General features: G+C 41.5%; 1 protein-coding gene across 2 annotated transcripts in view; it reads left to right on the top strand.

Moving 5' to 3' along the window:
• Positions 1–16,471, top strand: part of LMNB2 (lamin B2) — a 76,987-nt gene extending 60,516 nt beyond the window's left edge. Inside the window, exons 11-12 of one of the 2 annotated variants that reach the window (XM_077272722.1) lie at positions 10,882–10,982; positions 12,268–16,471. In XM_077272722.1, the coding sequence (XP_077128837.1) occupies positions 10,882–10,982; positions 12,268–12,309 (143 nt within the window). In that variant the 3' untranslated portion in view covers positions 12,310–16,471. Of the gene's footprint in view, positions 1–10,877; positions 10,983–12,267 lie in introns of both variants that reach the window. The other variant, XM_077272714.1, reaches the window with a different exon arrangement.
• The last annotated feature ends 385 nt before the right edge of the window (positions 16,472–16,856 follow it).

Genomic DNA, 16,856 nt, shown 5'->3' with positions numbered 1-16,856 from the left:
AGCTTCACTCTGCTGCTTGTTTCTGGAAAACACCCATGTAGTCAAAATCATTACACCTGTATATGAGGGGTGTAGTTTCCTAATAACGGGGGATTTTTGCTCTGCTGGCACTTGGAGTCTGCAAACTATTCTAGGAAATTCTGCTCTTCAAAAGTTAAATAGCGCTCCGTTCCTCCCAACTCGCCGAGTGACCAAACAGTACTGTACTACCACATACGGAGTATTGCCATGTTCACGAGAAATTGTGTAACATATTATACAGTTATTTTTACCTATGTAAAATCTGGGGCTAAAACATAATTTTAGTGGTAAAAATTGAATATTTTTTGTTCACTGCGGAATGGTGTAACTTATTGTGAAACACATGTGGTGTCAATATGATCAGTTCACCCCTAGATGATTTCATTAAGAGGAGTGGATTGTAAAATGGGGTACTGCTTTCCTGACACTTCCGAGGCTCTCCCAATGTGACATGGCACCTGCAAACCATGCAAATCTGCACTTGAATATGGCGCCCCTTCACTTTGAGGCATAAAATTTAAAGATTAGAAATTGTCACATTTTTTTATTTTTTTTGGTCAAGTTTTTGATATTTTCATAAATAAATGAAAATTATATCTACCTAAATTTACAAGTAGGATGATGTACCATGTGTCACGGAAAAACAATCTCTGAATTCCTGGGGTACATTGAAGCGTTCCAGAGTTCTCATAAGGTGACACTGGTAAGATTTGAAAAATGAGGCTTGGTCATTAAAATACACGTGGCTCTGTTCCTAAGGGATTAAAATTGGCTACAATTCTAGCTAACAAGTAAAAACCAACAACTCTGAAAACCTAAATATGTATACAGTATTAGTATATAACACTTGTACAGAGATATTCAAAAAGTGACATTGTCTTTTGGGCTACCTGGAAACCAGCAATGATCTGATGTTGGGCTGTGATTGCACTTTTGGAAGGCTCTGCTGGATTTCTCCTACCACAGGTATCATTTGGCTCCATTGACTTACAATGTGCTCCACTGGATTTCATTTTTATGGGATGACTAGTGATGCATGCCTCTTTTGGAATTTAGACCAGATCTTTCAGTGCATATGTGAACAGTGCCTCAGTTCTGCCATGCATCTGTTTTTAGCACTGTGGTAGTATAGGGTTATGTTCAGTTGTGGGTTTGATTGCCGTATCCTGAACAGCTACGATACTCATGAATGCCCAATGCAACAATTAGTCATATTTACTTTATTCTGTTTTATTTAAAGGGAATCTATCAGTAACATCAGTTTCACTTCAAGCACTCCCATTAACTTTTATTCCCCTAAACCTGTGTAAATGCTAGGTGAGTATCTTAAAAAACCTACACTACACTGTTGCCGTCTTCTCCGATATCCAGCCCCTTTCCGGTCCCCTCCTGAGTCACTTGACTATTCGGACTCCCCTGGATCATACTGCACCCTATTTAGTGTTAGAACACGGCTCCATAGACTTACATTGTAAAAGAAACTTCCGGCTGATGTAAAGAGTGAGCTAAATTGCTGTATAGTGACTCGGAATAGGAGTGTAACGATACTGGAGAAGACTGTTATAGGTGAGTTTACCTCTACGCTACACTAGTATTTACACAAGTTAGGCCGGTTTCACACGTCAGTGTGTCCTATGGGAGGTGGAGCCGCATATTCATGACTGTAATGGGCGGCACCACGTGACCGCTCATACAGGAGAAGCTGCGGCACGGAGAGGACGCTTCGAGGGAGCCGGGTGAGTATTTTCTTTCCAGCGGTGGGGCGCACAGGGGGTGGGAGGGGGGTGGTGACAAACATCTTTATTACAACCGCAAAAAAACCCATAAAACAATGATTTTTCATTTCTTCTCTAAAGCGAACGCTGCTGGAGAGAAGAAATGAATGGCGGCTTCAGCACCCAAAGCAGGGGACAGCGCTTACTTTAGCGCTGTCTCCTGCACGGTCCGTGTGGTACCCAGTCGGCACACGGCTGCCGCACTTGTGCCACACTGATGTGCCACGTGAGCTTACGGACACGGATAACTCCGGTATCGATTTTTCCAGTACCGGAATTATCTGGACGTGTGGGACAGGCCTTAAGCAAAGACAAGAAAAAACATAATGGGAGTGCTTCTTTAACCCCTTCACTCTGTGGCCATTTTTTTTCATTTTATTTATTTTTTTTAATTTCCTCCGCTTCTTCCAAGAGCCATAACTTTACTTTTTTGTCAATATAGCCGTATGAAGGCTTGTTTTTTTGCAGGACGAGTTGTACTTTTGGATGGCAAAATTGATTTTACCATATAGTCTACTGGAATATGAGAAAAATTCCAAGTGCTTTGAAATTGCAAAAAAAGTGCAATTCCACAATTGTTTTTATTTATCATATTCACTATATGGCAATAAGATTCACAAGGTCCGTACGAGTATGCGGGTACCAAACATGTATTGTGCTGATAAAGGCATATCATAGCTAATTAAATCAGCCATCCTGTGTCAGGGAAAAATGTGAGCTCATCATATAAGCCATCATCAAAGTCAGGGACACAACATATGATGTTAATGTCTTGTCATGAAGGGTTTAAAGGGAATCTGTCACCATGTTTTTGCTACCCAATTTGAGAGCAGCATAAGATAAAGGCAGAGACCCTGATTCCTATAATGTCACTTACTAGGCTGCCTACTGTAGTTTTTTTTTTTTTTTATAAAATCATTTTTGTATCGCGTTTCACTAGAGGACTTTCCTGCTTTCAGATAGTCTAGCCCCAACCCCACCATTGTTTGGCAACTTTCTGCTTATGTACAGTGTGCACAAAAAGCTGCCAGTCAGAGGTGTGGGCGGGGTTATACTGAGCTCAGCTTTCAGAGAACTGGTAGATCTGCAGCAGAACCATTTTTAATGAAACCTGCATCACCCAGTAAAATTACAACATTACTGCAATAAGGGTCTATGCCCCTACATTATGCTGATCTCACATGGGGTGGCAAACACCTGGTGACAGTTTCTTCTTAAAGGGAACCTGTCACCCCCAAAATCAACGGGGAGCTAAGCCCACCAGCATCAGGGCTTATCTACTGCATTCTGGAATGCTATAGATAAGCCCCCGATGTATCCTGAAAGATTAGAAAGAGAGGTTATATTATACTCACCCAGGGGCTGTCCCGGTCCAGCACCTCCCATCTTCATAAGATGACGTCCTCTTCTTGTCCTCACGCTCCGGTGCAGGCGTACTTTGTCTGTCCTGTTGAGGGCAGAGCAAAGTACTGCAGTGCGCAGGTGCTGGGAAATACACAGGGCAGACAAAGTACACCTGCGCTGGAGCTGCAGCGTGAAGACAAGAAGAGGATGTCATCGTAAGAAGATAGGAGGCCCCGGACTGCGACGCCCATCATACCGGGACAGCCCCTGGGTGAGTATAATCTAACTTCTTTTTCTCATCTTTCAGGATACATTGGGGGCTTATCTACAGCATTTCAGAATGCTGTAGATAAGCCCCTGATGATGGTAGGCTTAGCTCACCGTTGATTTTGGGGGTGACAGGTTACTTGGGAGTGACAGAGCTTGGAAGAAGCCACTATCTCCTCAGCACTAGCTTGTTAATGGGTCACTGCCTGAGTGACATCAGCAGCCAGGCAATGAAAGAAGACTGCCATCAATCAAGCTAGATAACTTAAGGTACCGTCACACTCAGTAACTTAGCAAAGAGAACGACAACAATCCGTGACGTTGCAGCGTCCTGGATAGCGATCTCGTTGTGTTTGACACGCAGCAGCGATCTGGATCCCGCTGTGCCATCGCTGGTCGGAGCTAGAAGTCCAGAACTTTATTTCGGCGCCAGGTCGGCGTGTATCGTCATGTTTGACATCAAAAGCAACGACGCCAGCAACGAGCATGGGGGGCGTCGCAGCGTCTCCTTCTAGCCAGTCGGTACACTCCGGCTGTTTGACATGGAGCTAACAACCAGCGAGAACGAGAAGTGAGTCGCCGTTACGTCACTGGATCGCTCCTGCATCATTCTGGAGCTGCTGTGTTTGACGTCTCTACAGCGACCTAAACAGCGACGCTCCAGCGATCTAGTTTAGGTCGGCTCGTTGTCTATATCGCCGCAGCGTCGCTGAGTGTGACGGTACCTTTAGTCCTTGGTGGGGCAAAGTCATGGGAAGTGCTAGGTCACTGGAATTGCACTTAATGCCTAATTAGTGGATGCACTAACTTAAATAATTTGGCTGCTGCTAATCAGTTGGGATGTATAGGCCCCCAGGTCTCACTTCTGTGACTCTCACTTTTAACCCCTTTACCACCCAAAGCTGTTTGCACGTTAATGACCAGGACAATTTTTAAAATTGATCAGATCCCACTGATTGAGACAGGTTTTTTCGTTACATATTATGCTTCATTATAGTGGTAAAATTTCTTTTATATGACTTGCGTATATTTGTGGGGAAAAAAATGGAAGTTGTGAAAATTTTGAACATTTTGCAATTTTCAAACATTTATTTTTTGTACCCTTAAGTCGGTTATAACACACAAAATAGTTAATAAATAACATTTCCCACATGTCAACTTTACATCAGCACAATTTTTGAAACGTTATTTTTTTGGTGTGTGTGTGTTAGGAATTGTATAAGGGTTAAAAGTTGACCAGACATTTCCAATTTTTCCAACAAAATGTACAAACCTTTTTTTTTTCGGGAAGACATCACATTTGAAGTGACTTTGAGGGGGGCCTATATGACAGAAAATAACCAAAAGTAACAATACAAATACCCCATATGTGGCAGAAATCACTGTTTGGGTGCACGGCAGGGATCGGAAGGGAAGGAGCGCCATTTGACTTTATGAATGTAAAATTTGCTGGATTAATTAGTGGACGCCATGTCGCATTTGGAGAGCCCCTGATGTACCTAAACAGTGGAAACCCCCCCACAAGTGACAACATTTTAGAAACTAGACCCCCTTCGGGAACTGATCTAGATTTGTGGTAATTACCTTGAACCCACAGGTGCTTAACCGAAGTATATAACGTTGAGCCATGAAGATTAAAAAAAAAAAAAAAAAAAAAAAATCATTTTCCCCACAAAAATGTTGTTTTAGCCCCTAATTTTGCATTTTCACAAGAATAACAGGCGAAATTGCACCTTACAAATTGTGCAATTTCTCCTGAGTACGCAGATACCCCATATGTGGGGGTAAACCACTGCTGAGGCTCACGACAGGGCTCAGAAAAGGAGTAATGGGACACAGACTGTGTTGGAACACAGACTTTGATGTATTGGTCTGCTGGTGTCATGTCTCGTTTGGAGAGCCCTTGATGTGCCTAAACAGTGGTGAATCCCCACTAGTGACACCATTTTGGAAACTAGACCTCCTCAAGGAATGTATCTAAATGTGTTATGAGCACCTTGAGCTCTCAGCTGCTTCACAGAAGTTTTTAACATAAAACAATGAAAAAAAATCAAATTTTTCCCACAAAAAAAGTTATTTTAGCCCCAAATGTTTTATTTTGACAAGGATAGCAGGACAAAATGGACCCCAAAATTTGTTGAGCAATTTAACTTGAGTTCGCAAATACCCCATATGTGGTCGAAAACTACTTTTGAGCAGAGCGCAAATCACAGAAAGGAAGAAACGCCATATTCAAGTTCACATTTTGCTGGACTAGCTTGAGCATGCCATGTCACATTGGCAAAAGCCCCTGAGGTGCCAGAACAGCAGAACCCCCTCCCCACCCCCTCCATAACTGACCCTATTTTGCAAACTAAATCTCTCAATGAGTTCACCTATGGGTACAGTGATAATATTGATAACACAGGTGGGTCACAGAATTTTATACCATTGGGCAATGAAGAAAAAAATAATTACATTTATACCCCGAAAATTTTGTTTTGGCTCCAGATCTTACATTTTCACACTGGGAAATGGGTCGAAATAGCACCAAAATATGTCTCACAATTCTGGTTGAATGTAGAAATACCCCACATATGGCTGTACAGTACTGCTTAGCCATACAGCGACTGCACTTTTATGCACTCTTATTAAATAGACTGTCACCGCCGGATCACAGACCAGACAGGTCCACAGTGCCTCCATCTGCCTCATTATAGGCAATCTCCCGCCGGGGGTTCTGTCTGAATCACATATTTTGGAGATTTACACGGAAACCCCGGTGTGAGCGCAGGATAAATGTGCGCCAAGCCTTACTGCGATCTTTAGGAGGAAGAATGGACAAATCAGCAGCTGAAGAAATTTTTATTTTTTACGCTGTTCCTTGTGTGGTATAAGTGATTAGGCGACTTTATTCTTCGGGTTGGTGTGATTAAGAAATTTAATTTTCCTTCACCATATTTGAGAGCTATAATTTTTCCACATTTTGGACCGACCGAATCAATACCCCATTTATTTTTTTATGTATGATTTGGTGCTTTTACACAATAGAAACTATTTTATAGAAAAAATATTTAGCATCGCTTTATTCTAAGCTATAACTTTTTTGGGTGGCTAATGGAGCTGTATGGCAGCTTTTTTTTTTTTTTTTTGCGGGACAAGATGACTTTTTCAGCTGTACCATTTTACTTTTGTCTTTTTAATCGCGTCTTAGTACACTTTTTAGTCAGTGATAGATGATAAAGCATTGTTTTTTGCCTTGCTTTTTTTGTGGTCACTAAAGGGGTTAACTAGTGGGACCATTTTAGAGGTTGGGTGGTTCTGGATGTGGCAATACAAAATGTGGTGTTTTTTTTCCTCCCCATAATATTTTAGGTACAATAATTTTTTTTTATTTTTTTTTTAACCCCTAAATCCCATATGACGTACTATCCCGACGAGGTGGGGTGGGCCTTAATTCCCACCGACGGGATAGTACGTCATATGCGATCGGCTGCGCTCACAGGGGGATTGCGGCCGGGTGTCAGCTGACTTTCGCAGCTGACATCCGGCACTATGTGCCAGGAGCTGTCACGGACCGCCCCCGGCACACTGCGATCAAACATGATCGCAGTGTTCCGGCGGTATAGGGAAGCATCGCGCAGGGAGGGGGCTCCCTGCGGGCTTCCCTGAGACCCTCGGAGCAACGTGATGTGATCACGTTGCTCCGAGCGTCTCTTACCTCCTCTCCCTGGATCCACAATGGCCGCGGGGCTGCATCCGGGTCCTGCAGGGAGGTGGCTTACCAAGCGCCTGCTCAGGGCAGGCGCTGGTAAGCCAGGAGCGCTGTAAGTCAGATCGCTGATCTGACAGTGCTGTGCAAACTGTCAGATCAGCGATCTGTGATGTCCCCCCCTGGGACAAAGTAAAAAAAAAATAAAAATTCCACATGTGTAGTAAAAAAAAAAAAAAAAAATATTCCCATAAATACATTTCTTTATCTAAATAAAAAAACAAAACAATAAAAAGTACACATATTTAGTATCGCTGCGTCCGTAACGACCCAACCTATAAAACTGTCCCACTAGTTAACCCCTTCAGTGAACACCGCTTTATTATCATACCACCGAACAAAAAGTGGAATAACACGCAATCAAAAAGGCAGATATAAATAACCATGGTACCACTGAAAACGTCATCTTGTCCCGCAAAAAATGAGCCGCCATACAGCATCATCAGAAAAAAAAAGTTATAGTTTTCAGAATAAAGCGATGCCAAAATAATTAATTTTTCTATAAAAGTTTATCGAATAAAAGCGCCAAAACATAAAAAAATGATATAAAAGAGGTATCGCCGTAATCGTACTGACCCGAAGAATAAAACTGCTTTATCCATTTTACCAAACGTGGAACGGTATAAAGGCCCCCCCAAAACAAAAAAAGAAATTCATGAATAGCTGTTTTTTTGGTCATTCTGCCTCACAAAAATCGGAATAAAAAGCGATCAAAAAATGTCACGTGCCCGAAAATGTTACCAATAAAAACGTCAACTCGTCCCGCAAAAAACAAGACCTCCCATGACTCTGTGGACCAAAATATGGAAAAATTATAGGTCTCAAAATGTGGAGACGCAAAAACCGTCTTTTAGTGTGACAGCTGCCAATCATAAAAATCCGCTATAAAAAAAGCTATAAAAGTAAATCAAACCCCCCTTCATAACCCCCATAGTTATGGAAAAATAATAAAATTAAAAAAATGTATTTATTTCAATTTTCCCATTAGGGTTAGGGTTGGGGCTAAAGTTAGGGTTGGGGCTAAAGTTAGGGTCAGGGTTTGGATTACATTTACGGTTGGGATTAGGGTTGGGATTAGAGTTAGGGGTGTGTCAGGGTTAAGGGTGTCGTTAGGGTTACTGTTGGGATTAGGGTTAGGAGTGTGTTTGGATTAGGGTTTCAGTTAGAATTGGGGAGTTTCCACTGTTTAGGCACATCAGGGGCTCTCCAAACGCGACATGGCGTCCGATCTCAATTCCAGCCAATTCTGCGTTGAAAAAGTAAAACAGTGCTCCTTCCCTTCCGAGCTCTCCCATGCGCCCAAGCAGGGGTTTACCCCAACATATGGGGTATCAGCGTACTTGTGACAAATTGGACAACAACTTTTGGGGTCCAAGTTCTCTTGTTACCCTTGGGAAAATAAAAATTTGGGGGGCTAAAAATCATTTTTGTGGGAAAAAAAAGATTTATTTTCACGGCTCTGCGTTGTAAACTGTAGTGAAACACTTAGGGGTTCAAAGTTCTCACAACACATCTAGATAAGTTCCTTGGGAGGTCTAGTTTCCAATATGGGGTCACTTATGGGGGGTTCTACTTTTTGGGTACATCAGGGGCTCTGCAAATGCAACGTGACGCCTGCCGACCAATCCATCTGCATTCCAAATGGCGCTCCTTCCCTTCCGAGCTCTGCCATGCGCCCAAACAGTCGTTTACCCCCACATATCAGGTATCAGCGTACTCAGGACAAATTGCACAACAACTTTTGGGGTCCAATTTCTTCTCTTACCCTTGGGAAAATAAAAAATTGGGGGCGAAAAGATCATTTTTGTGAAAAAATATGATTTTTTATTTTTACGGCTCTGCATTATAAACTTCTGTGAAGCACTTGTTGGGTCAAAGTGCTCACCACACATCTAGATAAGTTCGTTAAGGGGTCTACTTTCCGAAATGGTGTCAATTGTGGGGGGTTTCAATGTTTAGGCACATCAGGGGCTCTCCAAAGCAACCTGGCGACCCATCTCAATTCCAGTCAATTTTGCATTGAAAAGTCAAATGGCGCTCCTTCCCTTCCGAGTTCTGCCATGTGCCCAAGCAGTGGTTTACCCCCACATATGGGGTATCAGCGTACTCAGGACAAATTGCACAACTACTTTTGGAGTCCATTTTCTCCTGTTACCCTTGGGAAAATAAAACAAATTGGAGCTGAAATAAATTTTGTGTGAAAAAAAGTAAAATGTTCATTTTTATTTAAACATTCCAAAAATTCCTGTGAAACACCTGAAGGGTTAATAAACTTCTTGAATGTGGTTTTCAGCACCTTGAGGGGTGCAGTTTTTAGAATGGTGTCACACTTGGGTATTTTCCATCATATAGACCCCTCAAAATGACTTCAAATGAGATGTGGTCCCTAAAAAAAAAAAAATGGTTTTGTAAAAATGAGAAATTGCTGGTCAACTTTTTAACCTTTATAACTCCCTAACAAAAAAAAAATTTGGTTCCAAAATTGTGCTGATGTAAAGTAGACATGTGGGAAATGTTACCTATTAGCTATTTTGTGTGACATATCTCTGTGATTTAAAGGCATAAAAATTCAAAGTTGGAAAATTGCAAAATTTTCAAAATTTTCGCCAAATTTCCATTTTTTTCACAAATAAACGCAAGTTATATCAAAGAAATTTTACCACTATCATGAAGTACAATATGTCACGAGAAAACAATTTGAGAATCGCCAAGATCCGTTGAAGCATTCCAGAGTTATAACCTCATAAAGGGACAGTGGTCAGAATTGTAAAAATCGGCCCGGTCATTAACGTGCAAACCACCCTCAGGGCTTAAGGGGTTAAATTCACAACTTTTTTTCACCTGTTTGTTTGTTTTTTTGTTTTTTTTTCAATTTCCCTTTCTTTACTTAGTGCCACTATGGGACTTTCACTCTATGCAGTCTGATTGCAGTTATAAGATATAGCAATGCAGAAGCTTTGCCATACCTTTTATAGCCTGTCGGCCCTGCAGACACAATTTAGTTAGTTAGATCATGCGCTGTGCATGATCTAATCTAACTTCCTAGTGCTTGGTGACACAAATGTCGTCATGATATTGTCACCATGGCAACAATCGGGACCCCACAATGACGTCTCAGGGTCTCTGATCCAAGAGTAGAGGGGCTTTCTTCCCTCTGCCTGCTCGCTGAATGCTGTGATTTAGGGGGATAAAGTGCCAGGAGCGGTGCAGGCACCGCTCCTGGCACTTAGTTGGGTGTCGGCTGTCAGAATCAGCAGACACACAGCGGCGATTGTGTGCACACAGCCACCTAGAAACATCCATGTGTCAATGTCTGTAAGTACCAGGCGACCTGGATGTATGGGTATGTCTAAGGTCGTAAAGGGTTTAGATTGTTAATATAACCTTAACCCAAGGTTATATTTTCTAATTCCTTGAGCTATTGAATTTCAATTAAAGATTATAGAAGAAAAAAAATATTGAGCAGGATTGTATGTCTTTTATCACTGCAGAGTGACTTTCACACTGGTAAATTATTGTATCACTGTCATTTATTTGGTTTTGATTCACTCAGTTGTTTGACTGGTGTTTCCCTTTAGCTTCTACACAAAGTATTAACATCCAGGCCTTTCTCCTCCATATGTGTAATGATGCTTTAGATTGATTCTGAAATTATACTAGTTTAGTTAATGTCGGTCTTTTTTTTTTTAATGATAATTATATCCTCATTTATTCATAAGGAAGTAGCTGTTAGAACAGTAACAAAGACCATGGTGTCCACTGTTGATGAAGATGGAGAGGATGAAGAAGCTGATTTTGGGGAGGAAGACCTATTTCACCAGCAGGTAACCTTGACATAACCCATTTATATACAGCATACTGTCAAGCTGGACAGGGGTTGCTGTCGCTGCTCACCAGGCATACAGTATCTCCTGAATCCGGCACATGGCACTGGCTCAACCTGTGTTTAAGGTGTAATGTGTTAGTCAGAAATTGGGAGGACACGTGTTTCTACTGGGAGACGGCAACATATCAAGGTTGTCCACTACTTTTTACATTAATAACCTATCCTTAGGCTAGGTCACCAATGTCTGATCGTCCGGCATCCGTCACTCCCGCTTATCAGCTGCTAATGGTGGAGGTGGCAGCTGGCCGGAAGTAATCACTTGCCGAACTGGCCATCTACTTGCAGTGGCCGGGGCTTGGTACCAAGCTCTGGCCACTACAAGTAGATGGGCACCTCCGCAAACATTCCGGACGGCAGCTTCTGCCACTGATAGCAGCTGATCGGCGGGGGTGCTGTGTGTCGGACCCCTGCCGATCAGACATTGATCACCTAGCCTAAGGATAGGTCATTAATGTAAAAGTAGTGGACAACCTCTTTAAATGTTGCTCCATGGGTTTAAAGGGGGTTTATCACAATAGAGAAATGTATCCCATCTAATAGGTATTTGAAAAATAATACACTTCCCAAATAGAAGTCAATACCAGGCATGTACCTTTTTTTTTTTTTTTCCTACATTCGTACCTACGTATCTGATCACTGGTCTTATAATTCCCTTCTAACCGTGTAGTTTGTCCTCCAGCTGGCTTTTCCTGCTGTGACTGAGCATGTACAGATGCTATTTGTAGTATTCAGATGGAGAGCACACACCCTTTACATGGTCCTGGCAGACCAGAGTTCTCATAGCGGACTGTCAGACATGTGGCTGAGCCGGCCAATGAGCGTTCTAACCAGAGCTGATGACCATGTGATGCAGACCCAGGGCGATGTTCTATGCAGCTGTCTGCCTGTACTGTGCACCCTGGGCTCTCGGCCATAATGCACACAGAGCGATGCATAGTACTTTGCTGTGTGCCTGCGTCATATCAATGCTCTGACTGGCACGTCATTGTACTGTAAGTAGCGCTGATGACTATGTGCCAATCAGAGCATTCATATGATGCAGACACGGATCGCTTCTTCAGTGTCTGTTAGTACAAGCCAGCGGGCTGAATTTTTTTCTATATGCTCTGAAAAAAACCCAAAGGAACATGCTTTGGGATAGGCATTAACATTAGTTGTATGGGTATTTGTTTCTGGTAAATGGTCCTTGCTATAACACTTGTTCAATTCCTGTCTTTATACAGGGTGATCCTCGTACAACATCCACTGGCTGTTACCTGATGTAACCAGTCTCTCCAGTGTTTTCTGCCAGAGCTATTTTTATACCTTTTAGGCGTTTAGTTGCACATATAAGGAGCAAACTACTGCCAGACATGTTTGCAAAGGTTTTTTTGTGTGTGTTTTCTATTATATATATATATATATATATATATATATATATATATATATACTATGATTATTGTTCTCTCTGTGGTTTTATTAACACTATACCTCTCAACGAGGGTGCAAGTTTAAGTTTTAGCTTTCATATGGGAGAACTCTTGTGAAGGAAAAGTTGTGTGGCTTGTATGCACAAAATGTTTTATGTTTAAGGCTACTTTCACACTAGCGTCTTTTGTCCTCTGTCGCTATGCGTCGTTTTGGAGAAAAAACGCATCCTGCAGAAGTGCTTGCAGGATGCGTTTTTTTTTTCTCCATTGACTTGCATTAGCTACGCATTGCGACGGATTGCCACACGTTGCATCCGTCTTGCGACGGATGCGTCGTGTTGCGTCGGACCGTCGGCACAAAAAAAGCTACATGTAACATTTTTTTGTGCGACGTGTCCGCCATTTCCAACTGCGCATGCGCGGCCGGAACTCCGCCCCCTCCTCCCCGGACATTACAATGGGGCAGCGGATGTGTTGAAAAACTGCATCCACTGCCCTCGTTGTGCGGCGCCTTCAGCGCTAGCGTCGTTACGTTGGCACGTCGCATTGCGACGTGCAGTGCATGACGCTAGTGTGAAAGTAGCCTAACTTTACAGTTGAACGACAACTTTTAGCTTTTGATACATTTTATAGTACTTCATATAGCTACTTGGAGGTGTTCTACAAATGAGAGAAATCTTCACATTGGAAAGCAATCAGTGGCAACTTATTTTGGCCATGTCTACCTCTGTTGTAGATTATCTTGACCAGTAGGAATGACCAAATGTAAGCATCTTAAGTGTCGTGGATTCTTCTTTGTTTTCTGGCACATGTATAATTGCAACCTTTTTGATCCCGAAATTCTTAGAGTAAGTTCACACAGGACGTTTTTGCTGCTTTTTTTCTTCTGCAGCAAAACCTGATCTTGGCAGGAAAGAAGCTGCGTCAAAAAGGCAGGTTTAGGTGCCTATTTGGTGTTGGTTTTTTTTTGGGTGCGTTTTTTTCTTTGTCCATCCTAATGTCCTTGGATTTTAATCAACAAAAACGCAGCAAATAATACCTGTGTTTTTGCTGCATTTTTTTCAACACCCATTCAAGTCAATGGGTGAAAAAACACAGCAAAAACGCTGAAAGAAGTGACATGCGCTATGTCCAAAAAACGCAGCCAAGCACAAAATACTGAAAACACAAAAAACCAATGTGTGTGCATGAGATTTCTGAAATCTCATAGGCTTTGCTGGTACTTAAAAAGCATCTCATCTAAAAATTCGTATAAAAAGCAGCAAAAAACTCCTAGCCTGTAAACTTACAGCCAAGTTATGTGTCATAACCTGTAGACAAGATACACGGCACTCTGCCCTGGGTGCAAGTGTAGGATATCACCCTGCTATATACACAGTAGGAGAACCCCCAGTGCTTCAATAATGTAAATTTTGAAAAGGTTAATGTGCAGAAAATCCAAAATTAAACATGTGATCTTTCAGTTTATATCCTCTGACCTTTATTGGACTTGTGGGTTGCTAAGGAGAGAATTCTGAAAAACTCATTAAGATTAGAGTGCCCCCCTCAAGCAATGGACGTCACATCTAGTGATTGTGCTGGCTGAGGATATAGGCCGAAATGTCAAATGGGTTATTATACATCGCCTGCACGTTCTCTTCTAAATCTGCATTATTAGAGGCTGAGATTTTTCCACGGTCTGTCTGCTTGATAGTTATATAAAGATACGTTGTCCAATAATGTGTTGCTGTAAAAGGGAATTATCCACCACTTGTGTGTTTTATTTCTTATGGAGCCAAGAAGTTCCAGGCAGGTAGTCATCAGCTACTTGCCTGTTATGCCCAATGCCAACCTTTGCTGGCTCAGAGCGGTCACAGACCGCTCCTGCAGCTTGCATTGACGTCACATCGACAGAGTGGCCGTTTCTCTTCTGCTCTGCTCCTGTGACCAAGCATTACTTTCAATGTCATGCTGATTGACCGCTAGTTCCCCGCTGTTTAACTTTAGCTTGACAACCCATCATCAGAGCAGACAAAGCAGCAGAATTGCCTGTCTGGAGCAGTCCATGAACACTCTGAGCTGGCTCGGGGCAGAACAGGCACCTAGTAAGCAACTTCCTGCCTGCACGTTCTTAACCCCTTGAGAAAAGAATGCAAAAGTCCTGGATAAACCCACTCAAATTGTGCCCATGTGTTACTGGTGGGTTCAACTTCACCTGTTTGCAAGCACCAAACAAGAAATACTAGAAAACTAAAGGGTGCAATGTAGTTTTTTTTTTTTTTTTTTTTCTCATTGTATGATATCTTTACATTCTGTAGATTGGTCAAAAGAGTATTGGGGCAATGAAAGTGTGTTTTTCTAAATCTTGAATTACAAAAAGAACTTAAAATTTACCTAACGATTTTCAACCTGCAATTAAGAGAAGTTCCCGATCTTGTTTGTTACCATGATGTTTCAGCAGAGGTTTTTTCTTTTTGTTCACGAACCATTGTCAGTCATATTGGGACCTTTTATATTGCCTATAACTGTGTTAACAGCTGGCAGTCCAAGACTTGTGCTTTGTACACAGAGTATTACATCCAGTATGTTTTACAAGAACACTTGGCTTCAGAACACCAGATGAATAAGCTTTGTAACAATACTCTCTAAAAGGGAACCTGTGAGCTGATTTGTGCTGCTCAAATCACAGGCAGGTGCCAACTCCTGCACATTCAACACCTAGGTTTTACTATGAAACGATGTAGTGTTTAAGAGAAGCATCTATGAAAGTGTGACCAGTCCAAGAGGAAGGTCCCCATCCCCTCAGCTAACAAGTGTCTCCTCATAGATGGGAGGAAGCCTGCTGGGACATACGGTTTTTGGACGAGCCCTCTCGAAATGCGTTTCAGAGTAAATCAGATGTTTGTGATGCCAGAGCTGGTCTCTTGATTCACGTTGCCTGTATTTCAGGCCACGTTAATTGGCTGATAAGTCCCCTTTAACTTGGTCCCAGAATTTAAATCCTGTGGAAGGCACTTTTTAGATGTTTCCATGTACTGCATTGCATCCAGAGACTGTGTAGATGTACATTTGAAAAAGACCTCCACTTAAGGACCAAGTTACTAAGTTTATTCGTCCTGTTATGAAAGTATTTGATCTTTGCTTCAGTCTTAAGTAACACATTATTATAGTGAACTGCTCCCCTGATTTAAAAAAAGAAAAAGAAATAAAAAATCTTTAGATTTCAAGGCATCACACACTTAAATAACCAGTGCTGCCTGGATTACAGTTTAATTGTCTATGCAAAAAAATTGAGGTGACTGTTGAAAATAAGTATTATGTTCTACATTATCTGTAATGGGTTGGAGAAGGGTTTTCTATGTAATGATGTGCATCTTGTAACTTTCAGTTCAGTGATCAGGGAAGAAAAGAATATCCTACCTGAATAAACAATGCTATTTTGTTACTATGAGGCAGAATTGATCCATACTTACTGTCAATAACATGAAAAACTGCAATAAATGTTTCTATCCAAGTATTCTTCAGCTTATTATATATTGTAATTTGCATTATTGTGCCTTTTTTATAGAAATATTTTATTATTTGAAGCGGTTTTCCAGTTATAAACAAGCGCCTATAGAATATTATTGTGTTCCTGGCTCCCACGAGTTGCTAGAATGGTTGGCAGCCCCAATATTCCTGACTGCACGGAGGCAGATTTTCAGTGGTGCAGCTGCCAAGCATGCACACGGTCCCATTATGAAAACTCCAGGAGTTATTTTGAAAGCTGAATACTTCCCTATTCAAACAGCTGTTTGCAGCCATTGTGTGGGGTCCCTGTGTTACAGCTCACACATCCTGGTGATAGATTATTGTATTTCACCTTAAGAGTCAGGGGTGATTTCCCACCCACTCATCCCAAACTGTTTATATGGTCATTTTGCTCTGTGAAAGATGTCCTCCACATCGTTACTTGTACATTCGCTGCTCCCCATCTGAAAAAAATCACTGCTATACTTAATATGTAAATGAGGTTTAAAAGAGATTGCCGCCCCCCCCCCCCCCCCCCCTCAGAAAAAAAAAAAAAAAAAGTTTAACTTAATCAGTAGATTGTGGAATATTAAGAAGTTCCACAATTGACAGTGCTGAACAAAAAAAAAAAAAATTGTTGTGCTGAGAATATTATACATGTGACCCTGATAGATAGATAGATATATATATATACATATATATATATATATATATATATATATATATATATATATATATATATATATATATATATATATATATATATATATATATATATATATATATATATATACACATATATATATATATATACACATACACATACACATACACATACACACACACACAGTGTAATGGCTGAGTACGACCATGTAGAGCTGCAGCTCATGGTTACGCATACACACGTCCTGGCC

The sequence above is a fragment of the Ranitomeya variabilis genome, chromosome 1 (assembly GCF_051348905.1).
Source record: "Ranitomeya variabilis isolate aRanVar5 chromosome 1, aRanVar5.hap1, whole genome shotgun sequence".
NCBI lineage: Eukaryota > Metazoa > Chordata > Amphibia > Anura > Dendrobatidae > Ranitomeya > Ranitomeya variabilis.
This window is presented reverse-complemented; position numbering and strand designations above follow the sequence as displayed.